Source organism: Cyanistes caeruleus, chromosome 2 (assembly GCF_971803275.1).
Source record: "Cyanistes caeruleus chromosome 2, bCyaCae1.hap1.1, whole genome shotgun sequence".
NCBI classification, from domain to species: domain Eukaryota; kingdom Metazoa; phylum Chordata; class Aves; order Passeriformes; family Paridae; genus Cyanistes; species Cyanistes caeruleus.
Genome location: NC_141702.1, coordinates 25,325,478 through 25,340,347, shown reverse-complemented (window position 1 = coordinate 25,340,347; position 14,870 = coordinate 25,325,478). Strand labels below are relative to the sequence as shown.

The window sequence follows — 14,870 nt, the reverse complement described above, 5'->3', positions numbered from 1 at the left end:
CTTCAACATTCATTTTTATACATGCAGTTCTAACAAGACACTACATCATGGAATATCTACAGTAATGTGTGTTGCTGAGAATAAAACAAGTCATAAGAGAGAAGATTCTGATCTAAATTGGTTTTAGTACAGGAAAGATAATTATTGCTTTCACTCTCTTCACTGCAAGAACCGTATCACCAACCAGCTCATACATTAGATTATGAAATACAGATTTCTGTGTCTAATATGTAACAGCTACAAAAAGTGATCCTATTTCTTTTTATGGTAGCTATCACAGCTAAACATCACTAAAACTATGCTAGCACTGTTAATGTCCTGGAAGAGAGATTATAGCTAGAGCTCTTCTCTATCAGTAAAACATGCCACAGGCATGCCCAAAATTTTCCCTTTTAATGTAATCTGGAAGGTGAGAACTGAAAATCATACATTTTTAACAGGTTAAAAAATGCTGAACAAATTATAACACTTTAAAGTGCATCACAGGCAAATACCACCATCAGTGTTACAACAAAGACTGCAGAATTCCAGTTTCAACTAGAACAATTGGGAAAATTGAAAAAGGGACTGTTTGAACTGAAAGAAAACACGTTTTACCATCACTTATTACTGTGATTTCTCAAGTATTTATGTGCACAATATAGACTTCATGTACACTACTCTTTAATGTTTTCTAGTATTTCATCTTCAGCTGGGGTCCATTGGAATAACACCCATGAAACAAAAATATGATGAAAAATAAAGGGTCTATTCCAGATCCATTTCATTTAAGAAATACTACTTTAAGACTTTAAATCTATTATGCAAAAACTAGTGTGTTTTTTAATGAGAAGTTTCTGCAACAAAAATACTTTCTTATGAAAAACAGTTATTAAATAAAAGTGAAACAGATTTTTGTCAATATTCTTAAGCTTAGATAACTGTAAGAGACACTGATGTGCTGATTTTTAATTTAAGGCTTGAGAAAGGAAAGTTTCAGAGGGAAATACACGGAAATATGGCTGAGTTTCATATGAGTCTACATTAGCTAAGGGCATAATTAAAACATAATTATGTCCCAAAAACATTTCCTCCTTAGAATCCTTACCTTCACTGATAAACCTGCAAGCATCTTGGGTTTAAAAGGTCAGGCAATACTGCTTACAAGTTCTTACAAGTAAAAGGTAAAAAAGGGTTTGCTTTGTTTTTATTCCTTATAGTGTTCAGAACTTCCAGTTTGTCAGTCAAAAAACAAATTATATGCAAACTGAAAGAAAACAGTATCAAGTGAAGTTACAGATTATTCCCCTGCCAAAAAGAACTGGTGCAGTATCTACCCTTGGAAGGGGTGTGCATGTGTATTTATGTATTTATGTTTACATAAAGCTGTAAGTTAACAGTACCTTTTCAGTGTTGTTTACTTATATAGCATATGGGCAGAAATGCAAAAAAAAAGTTACTTTCATCTTACTTTCCTAAATTAAGTGGAACATGCAATCTTATATTCACATCTGATTTTTTATCATCTGACTTCTTATGTGTCAACTGGAATTATGATGTGCTTTGTTTACTTGTCTAATTTGGAACCAAAAGTAAAACAAACTAGAAGAGAAGCAAACAGCCACACAACAAGCCTGTATTTTTTTGTTTAGTAAAGAGGTTAGACCAATACCTACAAACATATTTGTGTGAGAAATGTGAACAATGTAGATGTTACTGGTAAATCTCTGCGACAAAGTCAGAATATTTTATCCATCAGGACAGCAGAAATGGTATCAACTGTTTTGTAAAACTTGTACTGTTAATCACATCAGGCAGCAACATCCACAAATGCAACATGGCATGTTATTTTAATGACAGCAATTCCATACTATTATTTATATCTAAGTCCTAATAAAAATCATTATCTGATGCAAACAACTTTAAACAATTTTGATTTCATCTCACGATGCTTAATTAAACAGGAAAAAACCAGCTATCTCTAGCTCTGATTAGATGAGCTAATTTTCTGCAGTCTTCCCAGAACCCCTGTGTACACAAGATTAAACACAAGTAACACTGACAACGCTAATAAGGACTTCCCTCTAGCCACAGTTGTATCTTTACAGGCATTGCTAATCATCTCTACTTCGGATAGAGCAAATAAGGAATCCTGTCCCAATTCCTTCCTATGATTTGGTAGAATTTAACAGCACTCTGCAATAAGTTATTCAAGTATGATCACAAAAACAGTGTCATTTATGTTAGAAAATACCCTCAAGATTGAGTCCAACCATAAATTTAACACTGCCAAATCCACCACTAAGCCATGTCCCTAAGTGCCCTCCTTTTTGGAATACAATCAAATGCAACCCCTGTGACTGTGCTCTCTCAGTCCTCTCTCTTCCAGAATCCACTGCAAATCTCCTTCCTACTGCTGTAGTCAATAGGCACACAAAACAAATTGACAAAACCAAACCATGCAGACCAGAAATCCACCAACACCACTCCAATGAGCTTTCAAAATTCTGAAGCACTCCACAAGAGAAAGGAACAGAATGTGTTAGCAAGCATAAGCAAATGTGCACAGGACACACAGTACATGAAGGAAACAAAGGACAAATTCCCACCTATAAAACACAACTTTAAATAACAATACATGACAGCAAGAATCTTGCGTGGACTTAACATACATACTGTGATAGCCATAAAGCCAAAACTAACCCAATTTAAGCAGCAATTGAAGCTTATTTTCATTCAGCTAAAGAAGGATATTATGATTTTATGATTCCAAACTCCATGGCCAGATGACAAGAGGTTTTTCAAGAAAATCTTAGTTGTCAGGCTCAGCTCCAGCTATTCATATGGAACCAAATAGTGAAGAATAACAGCTGCCCACAACATAAATCCTCAGGATTTTCACTTAATTAAGTCTTACTAAAATAAGTGCTTACTGCTTATTAGCAAACTACCATAGCCAAAGGAAAATAAAACAGAATCTTTTTCCATATACAACCAACAAGAATGCTACTAATTCAGCTTGACTCAAATGCAACACCAGTAATCCATGTATTTGTAGCTTGAGGTCATGCCTTTAATTCTCATGCCTGGTTGTATAAATTTTTACTATAAAACAAATTGACTCAAAAAGCCTCTTCTGCATATTGCTTATTAAAATACTAAAGGGACTCCAGACTATTCTCTTCAGCCAGGATCAAGGCAGTTAATCGATCTCAACAGCCATCTGTCCTCAGGTGAGTATCACCTTCAAAACAGTTACATCCCATTTGAACAACACACCCGTTGTCCTCCAGGCTTCAATCAGTATGCAAAAAGACCACTAAGGAAGTGATACGAAAAGGAGTAGATCTCCTGATGTTTGATTCGCTGATACTAAGCTGATTTCTGGAAACTAACAAGAATAACTTTTTAACTTGGTATTACTGAGTGTACCATTGTCACAGAGGCTATTTAGCTCCTAACAACCATTTCAACATGTAACTCAACATCTTGGTTGAGTCACTTTGCAGTTATGCACAAATACTCTGATTTCATAGACTTGGATTTTCTTTACCTGGCTTTTTTCTTTAGCTTTAGGGGTTAAAATTCAAATTAAATATTAATTTTTACTTCAAGCTCACAGGCCTAGGATGTAGGCCTGCCTTGAGTCCCCTAAAAACTGCACATTACTGTATTTTATTTTGAACTTGCATTGAAAGAAAAGATTTAATGTGAATTAAACAGTAAGTTTGGGAATAAAAATGAGTCATGCAAATGAAAAATGCATTTTCATGTTTCTTCTGACAATTAAATCACTTTTAGCTAGTTATTAAAGAAATTTCGAGAGCTAACTTCATAGAATACAAAACACATTTTGAAACATACTGCCTGAAACATACAGTTATACTATGGAAGTACTGCCATTCAACATATAAAAACATTATGAATAGAATGTAATTTTGCCAAAAACATAATAAAAATTATTCACTCAAAATCTTTAAAATTCACTTGTTCTATTTCACTACAACTAGGGTATGAAACCATAAATTCCAAATTATCGAAGACAAATACAGATAGTAAGTGGTTCTACTGAAGCTAATTTTTAGTCATTGGTGGAAGGAAAAAAAACCACTTTGTGATTTTATGTAAAGTTTAACACAAAAATACAATTTAATCAATAATGGGAGTATCTAGAACCCTGATAACCAATGAAAGCAACAACCATATTCTTTCCTATATCAACACTTTGCTACCATGACATAGTCCTGCACTGCGGAATTCAGGAAAGAATACCTTACAGCAAATATATGCTGCACTTTTATTACAATTTTGTTTTATATTTCCTAGAAGAGAAAACAACATCTTCTTAAAGTTCTGTTTCAGTGTTTATACATCTCAGGAGAATTCAAGCCTGGCCACCTATTTACATTTACGTATTACAGTACGACTGATGTACAGGTTTTTTTTAAACGAGATTTTAATCCATATAGAGGGACTTCACTTTTATCTTCATCTCTTAGATGTTAAATATTGAGGTTTGGTCCAAACTGACACTCTAGCCTGCAGATTTGTAAAGTTTAAATAATTCAAGAAAAAAAATAGCAGATAACATTCAATTAGAGAATTATAATTAAAAATGTGACAGAATAAAGATCCTTTTCAGATTTATGAATCAAAAATAGTAGCTCCTAAAATAGTAGCCAGCAATGCCCAATATGAAGCGGGAAAGTAAGAAAATAATTAAATCTAAGAGCAAAAAAACCCCACAAATCTCTAAGAAATGAGAAAGTAAAATACCAAGCCCAAACATAACCAACTGACTGATAGAGAAAATATTCCTGAGGATTTGAGCAGGTGGAGGTTGCTTTAAAGAACCACTACATCATCTGTGCATTTAAATTGTACTGAGCATAGTTGTACCATGCTTAAAAGCACTGACCTGAAGATTGCCAAGTGCCTACTTCTACTTTTGTTTAAATACACAGGGCTTTTAAAATAATGTAAGTGTATAGACTTACAAAGCACTAGAGCATAAACAGTTCTAATTTACATCTATACATTACATTTGTTTATTCCATACTATCTTGTCTCCCTCTAGTGGCTGGCTCTCACAAACATGGGTTTCCATCTGGATTGAGCCCTGTCTGCAGAATCACAGTAATTCAGGCTGGAAATGACCTCAGAAGGTCCCTAGTCCAAGTTCCCCCTCAAGGAATTTCTGGTTGCCTTGGTAGAAACAATCACCACCAGCTTTTTGCAATCAAGATAAAGGCTCACTCTTGAATCCAGACTTCCAGAACCTCCTAAGATCATTTGGAAAAGAAATGAAAGAGCCAGGAAAATAAAGTCACTGGAACTATCATTTGGCTTAGTTTCATTGTTTCTTAACAGAGTAGGAGACATATTTCTTTGCATATGGATGCAGTATATATGGCTGTCACATTATCAGTCCCCAGCTTCACACAGGATCACCACATGTGGAAGGAACCAGAATATATCAATGATCAACTGAAGTTCAAAAGCTTCATTGTGAAGGGTTTGCTTCTTTACTAATAACAGACTCTGAGCAAGGTTGAATTTAAATGAACTTTCCTTTTCTTTCTTCTAGCAAAACACCTGTCATTCACTAGCAAAAGGGATGAAGAGGCATACCTCAGACAACTAGAAAACAACCTGCTCCATGCCATTTGCAATCAACTGTGATACAAAACAACATGCCCAAGAAACTACAGTAAATTAATCTGGAAAACTGAGTCAGGATGAATAAAAGTATTTGCTAGCCTGAGTGCCATCACATCTCTGAAGAAAGAGTCCTAGAACACAGGGGCTAAAGAGCCATGTCTCATTTTCCACAGGAAGTCACAAGGACAATAAAGCTGCTCTGTCACAAGGATAATTTTCTCAACATACTAATACTTCAGTTTTGGAGATTTATTGAATAAATAAACCCCCACAATCTTGCACAATTTTAAGATGTGCTTCAGTAGCATATGCAACAATAATTAAAACTAGTGAAGTATCAAACTGCAGTACCAGAGTAATTACTTTTCAGTACAGGAGTGTATAACCAGCAACTCTTACTTCTGCACAAAGTGGTAAAAAATCACAGTACTACAAGATGGCATTTTGTACCACCATACACCAATTACTGCTAAGAAAAGGAACTTGTATCAAGTATATGTAGTAGTGAAAAGCAAGAAGTGAGGGGCTGTCTTAAAGCCTTTCATCTGTACCAAAAATCTCAGATCCAGGCTGTTAGCTAAAGAAGTAACTGAATAAAACCTTAAAGAAACTGATTCTGCATTCCTTCTTTTCTTTGTTCAAGATACTGCATTATCTTCCAACTCCTCCTTTTCACATTCACAGTTAATCATACAAAAATATCTGAAAACAGTAACCATTTCCACTAGAATGATCTCTGTTAGAGGACTTTATTTTCAGTTATGAAAGCGTTTTTACATCTGTACTCTAATTTGATTTTTCTTGTCATCTTATTACCTTTGTGTATTTTTAAATTACACTGGAGTCACATCTCCCAGACTTTTTTTTTTTAACAGGGTCAGAAATTACTTTTTAGGCAAGAACAGTGAAAAAAATCTATGAGAATCAATACCTGTTTAAAGTAAGAATACAATTTATAGGAAAAAAAAAACAGTCTTAAAATAACACTGAAGTTATGAAGCCAACTGGCACAACCATTCATTCAAAAGTAATGCATCTACTCCTCCATCAACTACATTTGGCAGTTGATCCTTTCATCTGAAAAACAACAATTTACCATTTAGGCACTCTTAACCTAGCAATTTGCAGAATAATTTTAATTGCAGTGCCTAAATTAGAAAATGTTTTATTTTGCATTCTGCATTTGTCCCTGTTGTGAACATGCCAATACATGACCATTCCCTCCCCCACCTCACCCACAGAGCATCTCTACATCTCTATCAGAACTGTCTTTGTAGGTGTTACTTGATTTCTTTTCCCCAATGACTACATGGCTTCACCCTTCATTCAGACATCATGGATTCGTCTCTAAAGGTAAAATATAATTTCTTAAAAGCTTTTCTACAGTGTTTTTATCAAGGAGCCCTGAGGTATGCCTGAATCAGCTACTCAGAGCACAGGAGGAGTTCTTTTTGGTGCAAATTGTCCATATCCTATGCTTAGCCTGGAGACAATGCTTAGCCAGTTCACTGCTAATGTGCCCATGGTAACTTCCTTCCTGCTGAAGACTGAAGTTGTGTGACAAGAATTCTTAGGACTGGAAATTGGCATAGACGTCGCAGCTACTAAAGACAAAAATGAACCAACAATTTTGAAATCATAACCATTTCCAGCAAATTTAACACTCCCTCTTTGCAATACAAGAGTCACTAGGTAATACACCATTAACCTTAATCTTTAAAAAGTATCATGCATGTATCTTCACAATGCTCCAGTAAAATGAAACAGTGTAATTAATAATCTCCACTCTACAGGAAAGGAACAGTGGCACAAATGCCAGAAAAAAAAATATCAAAATAAGAAAATAGCAATAAGTAGTATTAATCTTCCTTTTTTCAGGACATTAAACATTGTATGACACTACTGTGAAAAACCACAGGCCACCAACCTCAGTTAGAGACATGAAAAATTAGTTTTCTTTTTTATCCCAGATTGAAGCTGGTTATCTAGAACTTGAAAAGGACCAAAATTACATGGAAGTAGTAACCTGCTTGTGAAAAATACAGTAACCAAACTCCTTGTTTGATTCACAATATGCTTTCTAACTCTTGAAGCTAAACACAGGATCATAAACCTTCACTTATTTCTAGGGCCTATCAAGAGATGCTATAATAGAAAGTCATAACCCTGTGACTGAAAACAGGATTCAAAGTGAATACATGCCTTCATACCTGTGCATGTACATATTTGGTCAAAGCACAAGCAGGTATTATCAGATGTGTTCTCCCAATATTTTATGAAAACAGAAATAACAAATGCATCTTTATACTATTATTGTTTCTAATAGCTTGTTTTTATTCTTTCAGTTCCTCTAAATATAGGATATGGCAACCAAAAATTCCGGATTTCCCTGAACTCAGCTAATGTTGTGGGTTGACCCTGGCTGGATATCAGATGCCCACCCAAGTCTCTCTATCACTCCCCTCCTCAGGTGGACAGAGGAGAGAAAAATATAACAAAGGATTCATGGGACACGATAAGGACAGGGAGGGATCACTCATCAGTTACTGTCACAGACAAAACAGACTCTACTTCGGATAAGTAATTTACTACCAATGAAATCATTGGAGGGAAATGAGCAATAAAAACAAACCTTAAAACACTTTCCCCTCATCCCTTCTGTTTTCCAGGTTTGACTTCACTCCTGATTTTCTCTACCTCCTCCCCCCAGGGGGTGCAGGCAGACAGGAAATGGGAATTCACCATACAATTCTGCCACTCCTTCCTTCTCAGGGGGAAGACTCCTTACACTCTTCCCCTGCTCCAGAGTGGGGTTCCCCCCAACAGGAAACAGCCCTCCATGAACTTTGCCAATGTTGAATCTTCTCACATGAAACAGTTCTTCACAAATTGCTCCAGTGTGGTCCCTTCCATGGTGTGCAGTCCTTCAGGAACGACCTGCTCCAGTGTGAGTCCCTATGGGGTCACAAATCCTGCCAGCAAACCTGCTCCAGTGTGGGCTCCTCTCTCCTTGGGGTCACAGGTCCTGCCAGGAGCCTGTTCCAGCATGGGCTTCCCACAGGGTCACAGCCTGCTTCAGGCATCCCTCTGCTCTGGCATGAGGTCCTCCAGGGGATGCAAGTGGATCTCTTTTCCACCATGGTCCCTCATGGGCTGCAGGGGCACACAGCTGCTTCACCATGGGCTACACCACAGACTTCAGGGGAATCTCAGCTCTGGCACCTGGTGCACGTTCTCCTCCTTCTTTTGCACTGACCTTATTGTCTGCAGAGCTGTGATCTCACATATTCTCACTCTCATTGGCTGAAGCTGCTATTGTGAAGGCTTTTTTTTACCCCCTTTTCTTGAATGTTACCTCAGAGGTACTACCCACCACTGCTGATGGGCTCAGCCCCAGGCAGCAGGGCATCCCTCCTGGAGCCAGTTGGCATTAGCTCTGTCTGACAATGGCAGAAGCTTCTGGCAGCTTCTCACAGAACCTAACCCTATAGCCCCATCCACTATCAGAACCTGGCCACATAAACCCAATACAACTAGTAATAAACTGGCATTAACTTCAAAATTTACTGCCACTCTTTAGAGATGTTCTTGAGACCTTCGTAAAAAAATGCATTTTGAAGATTGTTTCAACAAACTACCTAATCCTTTTAAATCATATCACATTTAAGGAACTATATAAACAGACATTTAATACGAGTAGATACTCATTCAAATCATACCTTTAAATCCCTACCTCCATCTCAAAAAATTTGCAGACAAGTTGATCTATCTTCTATGTCTTGGAAGAGGCGTATGTACCATAATTCATTTTAGCCAACTTTGTATAAATAGCCATGGCCCAGAGAACCTTAGGTAACTAAAGACTGTCTACCAAGCACTCCAAAATACTTCATGGTAATCCAGAAGGCTGAGATCTCACAATATTAAAGTATCACACTCCACACAAAACTGAGATAAGGTCCGAAACTCTGCTCTAAAATGTACTACAGGCCAGGCAGAGAAGGATGAGAGAGGAAGCCTGCTTCATTGTACCTGAGCTGTTCAAGATAAGGAGCAGCTCACAATCCTCCAAAAATTAAGATATTACATCTTCCTCACCCACAATACTCTCAAAAATATTGGCAAGAGTGATGCCAATGACTAATATGTCAGTAAAACATCCCACTGCACTGAACAGTATTTTCTCACTATTTCCTGGAACATATTCTTCTGTCTTCTATCCCCAGTTTCTTCTTTCATTCTTCAACTGTAAATTTGGTAAGGCAAGACTACTTCAACTACTTGACTAGCTGTCAAACTAATATTTTTTTTATTAAACAACAAAAAAGGCTAACCTTGTATCTCAGACAGTACTGGGTTTGGTCACTTATCCGCTTAGTGAATTAATTTAGTTGCGTGGTACCTGTATTTTATAAAGAACAGTGGTTTCCTAGCAATTTACTGGTAAGATTTTCCTAGTCCACATTTATAAAAGCCTCTTTATGGGTTGCCTTTTTACCAATAGTTCAGGTCAATACCCAGCAAAATGACTAAAATTATAAGCAAAGAGAGCAAAAAATAAAAACCCTCCCACCTTTAAAATAAATTACTGTACCTTTTTCCCCAGTTTTCTACTTCAAAAAGCATCTATTCAAATCTGTAAGCACAATGTAGACATTCATTACATCCCCACATCTACATACTGAGATACGTTTTATTTGCTGAATTACCTTATCTGCATCCACTTTTCCTCTGATAAATTCTTTCTTCCAAAATTCCAGTGCCTGTTCCAGAGTCAGGCCGATGCCTTTTAGGAAGAGGCCGTACTGCATCCGGCCTCCGTGACGGAGGTGGTGGTTGTCACGGAGGGCTCTGTGCAACTGCCGCATGCAGAGAGGGAATGACTTCACAGAGAGCTGACAAGAGAAGAATTTCTGTTTAGGGCATGCTGATCATTTAATTTGTAGGATATGTGTTCAGTGTGATCATTCATTAGCTCCATTTGAAAATGCCAATGGCTGGAAGAAAAGATATGCATGTACAGAGAGCCTTGGGACTGAAGTCATAACACAGGTGAGTCCATAAACTATCCAATTCAATATCCATCTCAAGAACTCTGTCCCAAGGACACAGTTATACAGGTGGTAGTATCAGACTGTCTCCAGCTCTGAAGTAACACAGGTTTAACTGCTGTCAGGAAAAATATTTGCACATTTGCATTACAATATTTCTTGACTGCTTTATTTTAGCATCTGGAATGGCAAAATTACCTTTGATAAAGTTTTGGGAGGTTAGGGAAGGGGAGAGGATTTTAACTCACTGCCGGAGAAACACTTATCATGATTAAGATGGACACTGAAAACATATGATTCCTAAAATTTAGATAAAGGAGTTATAATGTTCTTAAGCAACTCTGCAAAATTTATGCACAGTATTTCACATCACATGTTTTACTTTCATTTTATTTACTTCCTTGTCTTCAAAACCCCTCCTGTAAGTCAAAAATCAAAAAGAAGCAGTGAAAAAGACTATACTGCAACACAGTAATCATAAACTAAACAACACGGTTTGCAAGTTTGTTAAGAAAATTTTGTTAAATTCTACTTATAATTATGTTAGGCATTTGTGCAAGCACACAAAATTGAACAGCAAATTAAGCATTTCACTGCAACTTCACTCTGAATCTGAATCCTGATTAGATGCATTTTCAGCTAATTCTGCTTTGTTTTGACCTTCTACACAATTTCATTCAACAGTTACAAAGCAAAGATGAACGAAAAGAAGATAAAGACCATATATTTAGTTTGTATATAGAGTACTTGCATTAAAAAAGTTACACTTCAACATCCTATATAACTCCAGAAATACAACTTACAGAATCAATTTGCTCCAGAGAAATTTTTCCAGTGTTCTTTTGGATGCTGTAATCTGGGCCAACATAAGAATGGCTGAAAAAGAAAGCAAATAGTATGGCATCATTTAAAGCAGTTCCAAAATATTTTTAAGCTTACAAATTTAGAAGGAAAATAATTTATCAATTATGGGCTGCAAATATTTCATATCAGGCAAAAACAAGAAACCAAGTAATGAGGACTCTTAAAGCCAACATTAGAGCAAACGTGGCAAAGAAACCCTCTTTCCCTTATACCTGAAAGAAGAGGTGAGGGATCATACAGATTTAGATCAGAGAGACCACTGAAGATCATCAAATCTAACACCTGCTCAAAATGGTGTTTGCTACAGCAGGTTGCTTAGGATCTCATAAAGCTGGGTTTTGAGCATATCCAAGGACAGAGACTCATAACCTTCTGAGCAACCTGTTCCAGTGTTCTCCCATCCAGCCAATCAAAAAGTGTTTTCTTATGTTTAGGCAGAATTTCCTGTATATCAGTTTCTGCCCATTGCCAATCACTGGATACCACTGAGAAGACTCTCACTCTTTCTTTATTCCTTATCAGACACCTATTTACATGCACTGATAAAATGCACACACACACACACACACACACTTCCTGAAATTTATCTGCTCCAGGCCAAACAACCTCAGTTCTCTGAGTCTCTTCTCGTACATACTGAGGAGCCCTGCACTGGACACAGCCCTGCAGACATTGTATCACCAATCCTGAGTAGAGCAGAAGGATCATCTCCTCTGACCTGCTGCAAGTGTCCTTCCTAATGCCATGCAAGAGGACTGCTTGCTTTCTTTGCTTCACAGGTACCCTGGTGGTGCACAGACACCCCAAGGTCCTCTGCATTCATAGTCATTCAACCCTCAACTTATACTGACACATGGGCTAATCCTTCCCAACTGCAAGCTTTGCTATTCCCCTTTGTTGAACTTCACAGGGCTCCTGGCAGCCCATTTCTCCCTCCTGCCCAAGTCCATCTGAAAGGCAGAGCATCCATCTGGTGCAAAACATTCTCCCCAGTCTTGTATCATGTGAGACTTGCTGAGTACACACTCAACTCCATCACCCAAGGCAATAAAGCAGAAGCTAAAGAAGATAAGGGCCCTAGGTACTCCACTAGGGATTTGCCTTCAGCTGGTCTTAATATCACAAACCTTTGAACAGTGCATTTGTTTTTAGTCCAGCTCACTGTCCGTCTACTTAGCCCATACTTCATCAGTTGTCAATGAGGGTGTTACAAGTATCAAAAACCTTGCTAAAGTCAAGGCAAAGAACATCCACCGATTCCCCCAACCCATCTATTGAGTCTTCCATGAAAAAATGACCACCTATGAGGCTAGTCAAGAATAAATTTACCATTCACACTTCTACACTGACCACTCATGGTTACTTTCTTTCTATATCTGCAACTGAGATGAGGGTTCTTCTTACTCTTTGTGAAGCCAGGGTCACTTTTTGCTTTCTTCCAGTAAAAAAAAAAATCTTTCTACTTTGCCATTTGTGTACCACAAAAACAAATTTAAAACCCCCCTGATATATCACTGTGGATTCCTACTGGGGGAAAAAGTAAAAAATCAAAAATTGAAGAGTAAATCTGAGATGGCTTTTCCTGCATTTCTGACATATCAACACAGTTTAAGTCCTAACCAAAATAGCACAGGAATTTATTTACATGTGCTGTCTCATCTTTCACTCATACTGCATACAGTATGAGTACATAGCTTTTGAAAACTGAGCTAAGTTCAGGGTAACTGTACACCACAGCAGAGACAGTCACACAGATATTGTCACCCAAGTAATTTCAAATCAAACACAAGCATTTAATGCCCAGCTTTTGCTTTTAGATACTTTTTCAATGCAAATATTTGCAGGGCTGCAGAACATACCCAGGGAAATTCTTACAGCAGAACCCAGAACCCGACTGAACTCAAAACCTGGCAGTATTACAGGAAATAAAGTAAACAGGGACTTTTTTGATTACTGGTCCAAAAAGCAGGTTGCAAAGTCTGAGTAAGAAGAAATTTCTTTGTGCAAGAAGGGTTTTGTAAGTAACTTACAAGGCCCATATCTTAAGTCTTTGAAGGCATGCAGAATTTAACTCCAGGAAAAAAGGCATTTTGCTAAATGACAATACCAAGTGCTACACATTATTCTGTGACACTTCAATACTGTGAAATATAAAAAGCATATAACTAACAGTTGATTTTATTACAGTATAAACAGTGTTTAATTATATGTGCATTTATTTGTTCCTTAGTCTTATTTCTGGGATGCACTGGAACATTAGACAAACTTACCGTACTTAATAGATTTTCTTTCCATTACACAAAAGGTATAAATAATTTAAAGTATTTAAACCGTGTGTGTCTATTATCACTAATTCTACTACAGAAGCATCTAAATTCCCTTGTAGAAACAGACCTGCATCACTTTAAGTAAACTATGAACAAAACAGAAATTACACTCACGAAAATATTGCAACTGAAGCACATGTTTCTTAGGCAACTTCATTTTTTGGTGGGTTCTGTTTGATTTGCTTTGTTTGTAAAAAAACAGTTTGGGAAACCATGCAGGAAGCGATCACAGAATGAGTGTCGGTAACTTCTTAAGCTGCTCTACCACAATCACTTTAGGTCATCCATTTGTACCCTACAGTATTTATCAGAATCATACCAATACTGAAAAAAATTGGTAAGGTAAAGAAAACTGCTTTTTCCTTGAATCCATAGAAAGGACTGGCCTGGAGAGAAAAGGTCCAAAGAGAAGACACAGAAGTTTTCCTGCAAGTGAATGAGGAGAGCCTTCAGAAGTTACTGTTAAAAATAGGACATGCTCTCTGAATCTTGCTGACCATTGTATCTGGACTTGGTAGGAAAATCTGCTGTGAGAACAGAAAACTCAAAGCTAAGAGGGGCCAGGAGGGAAAAGAATAATTCTACTTTTCAGATTCTGAAAAGGTCGAATATTCTTATCACGGTAAGCAAACAGGAGAAGTTATTAATTTGTTACATTAAAAAACAGTGTATGACATTTCACAAGGTCCAATTTTCTTGATACCTGACATCTACAAGCTACCTTCAAAAATGATGCCAGGTTGAAAACACATTACAACACAAACTAATCAGGTTTTTGATCATTCTCACTTTCTTCCCATATTTTTTGCTTTCAGTTTCAGTTCTTATACGAACTCATGCTTTCTTCTATGTGACAGAGCTATTGAGATTACTTCCTGACCAAGCTTTGTTCTTACCTAGAAATATCTGCAGTTCTTCATAATGTATTTTTGTGATTTACTGGAATGCAAGCAGCAATGTCTTCACTTTCCACTTTAAAAAGTTTTAT

At 37.1% G+C, this 14,870-nt stretch overlaps 1 protein-coding gene and 1 long non-coding RNA gene across 2 annotated transcripts in view; one reads left to right on the top strand and one right to left on the bottom strand.

Moving 5' to 3' along the window:
- PRIM2 (DNA primase subunit 2) overlaps positions 1 to 14,870 on the bottom strand; it is a 91,282-nt gene that overhangs the window by 22,715 nt on the left and 53,697 nt on the right. Inside the window, exons 8-9 of the mRNA XM_023922442.2 lie at positions 11,495 to 11,567; positions 10,350 to 10,535 (exon numbers count right to left, since the gene is read on the bottom strand). Coding sequence (XP_023778210.2) covers positions 10,350 to 10,535; positions 11,495 to 11,567 — 259 coding nt within the window. The remainder of the gene's footprint in view (positions 1 to 10,349; positions 10,536 to 11,494; positions 11,568 to 14,870) is intronic.
- On the top strand, positions 10,519 to 14,373 carry LOC111925851 (uncharacterized). The gene is made up of 2 exons (XR_002862520.2): positions 10,519 to 10,692; positions 14,258 to 14,373. It is a non-coding gene; the product is annotated as an uncharacterized LOC111925851 (long non-coding RNA).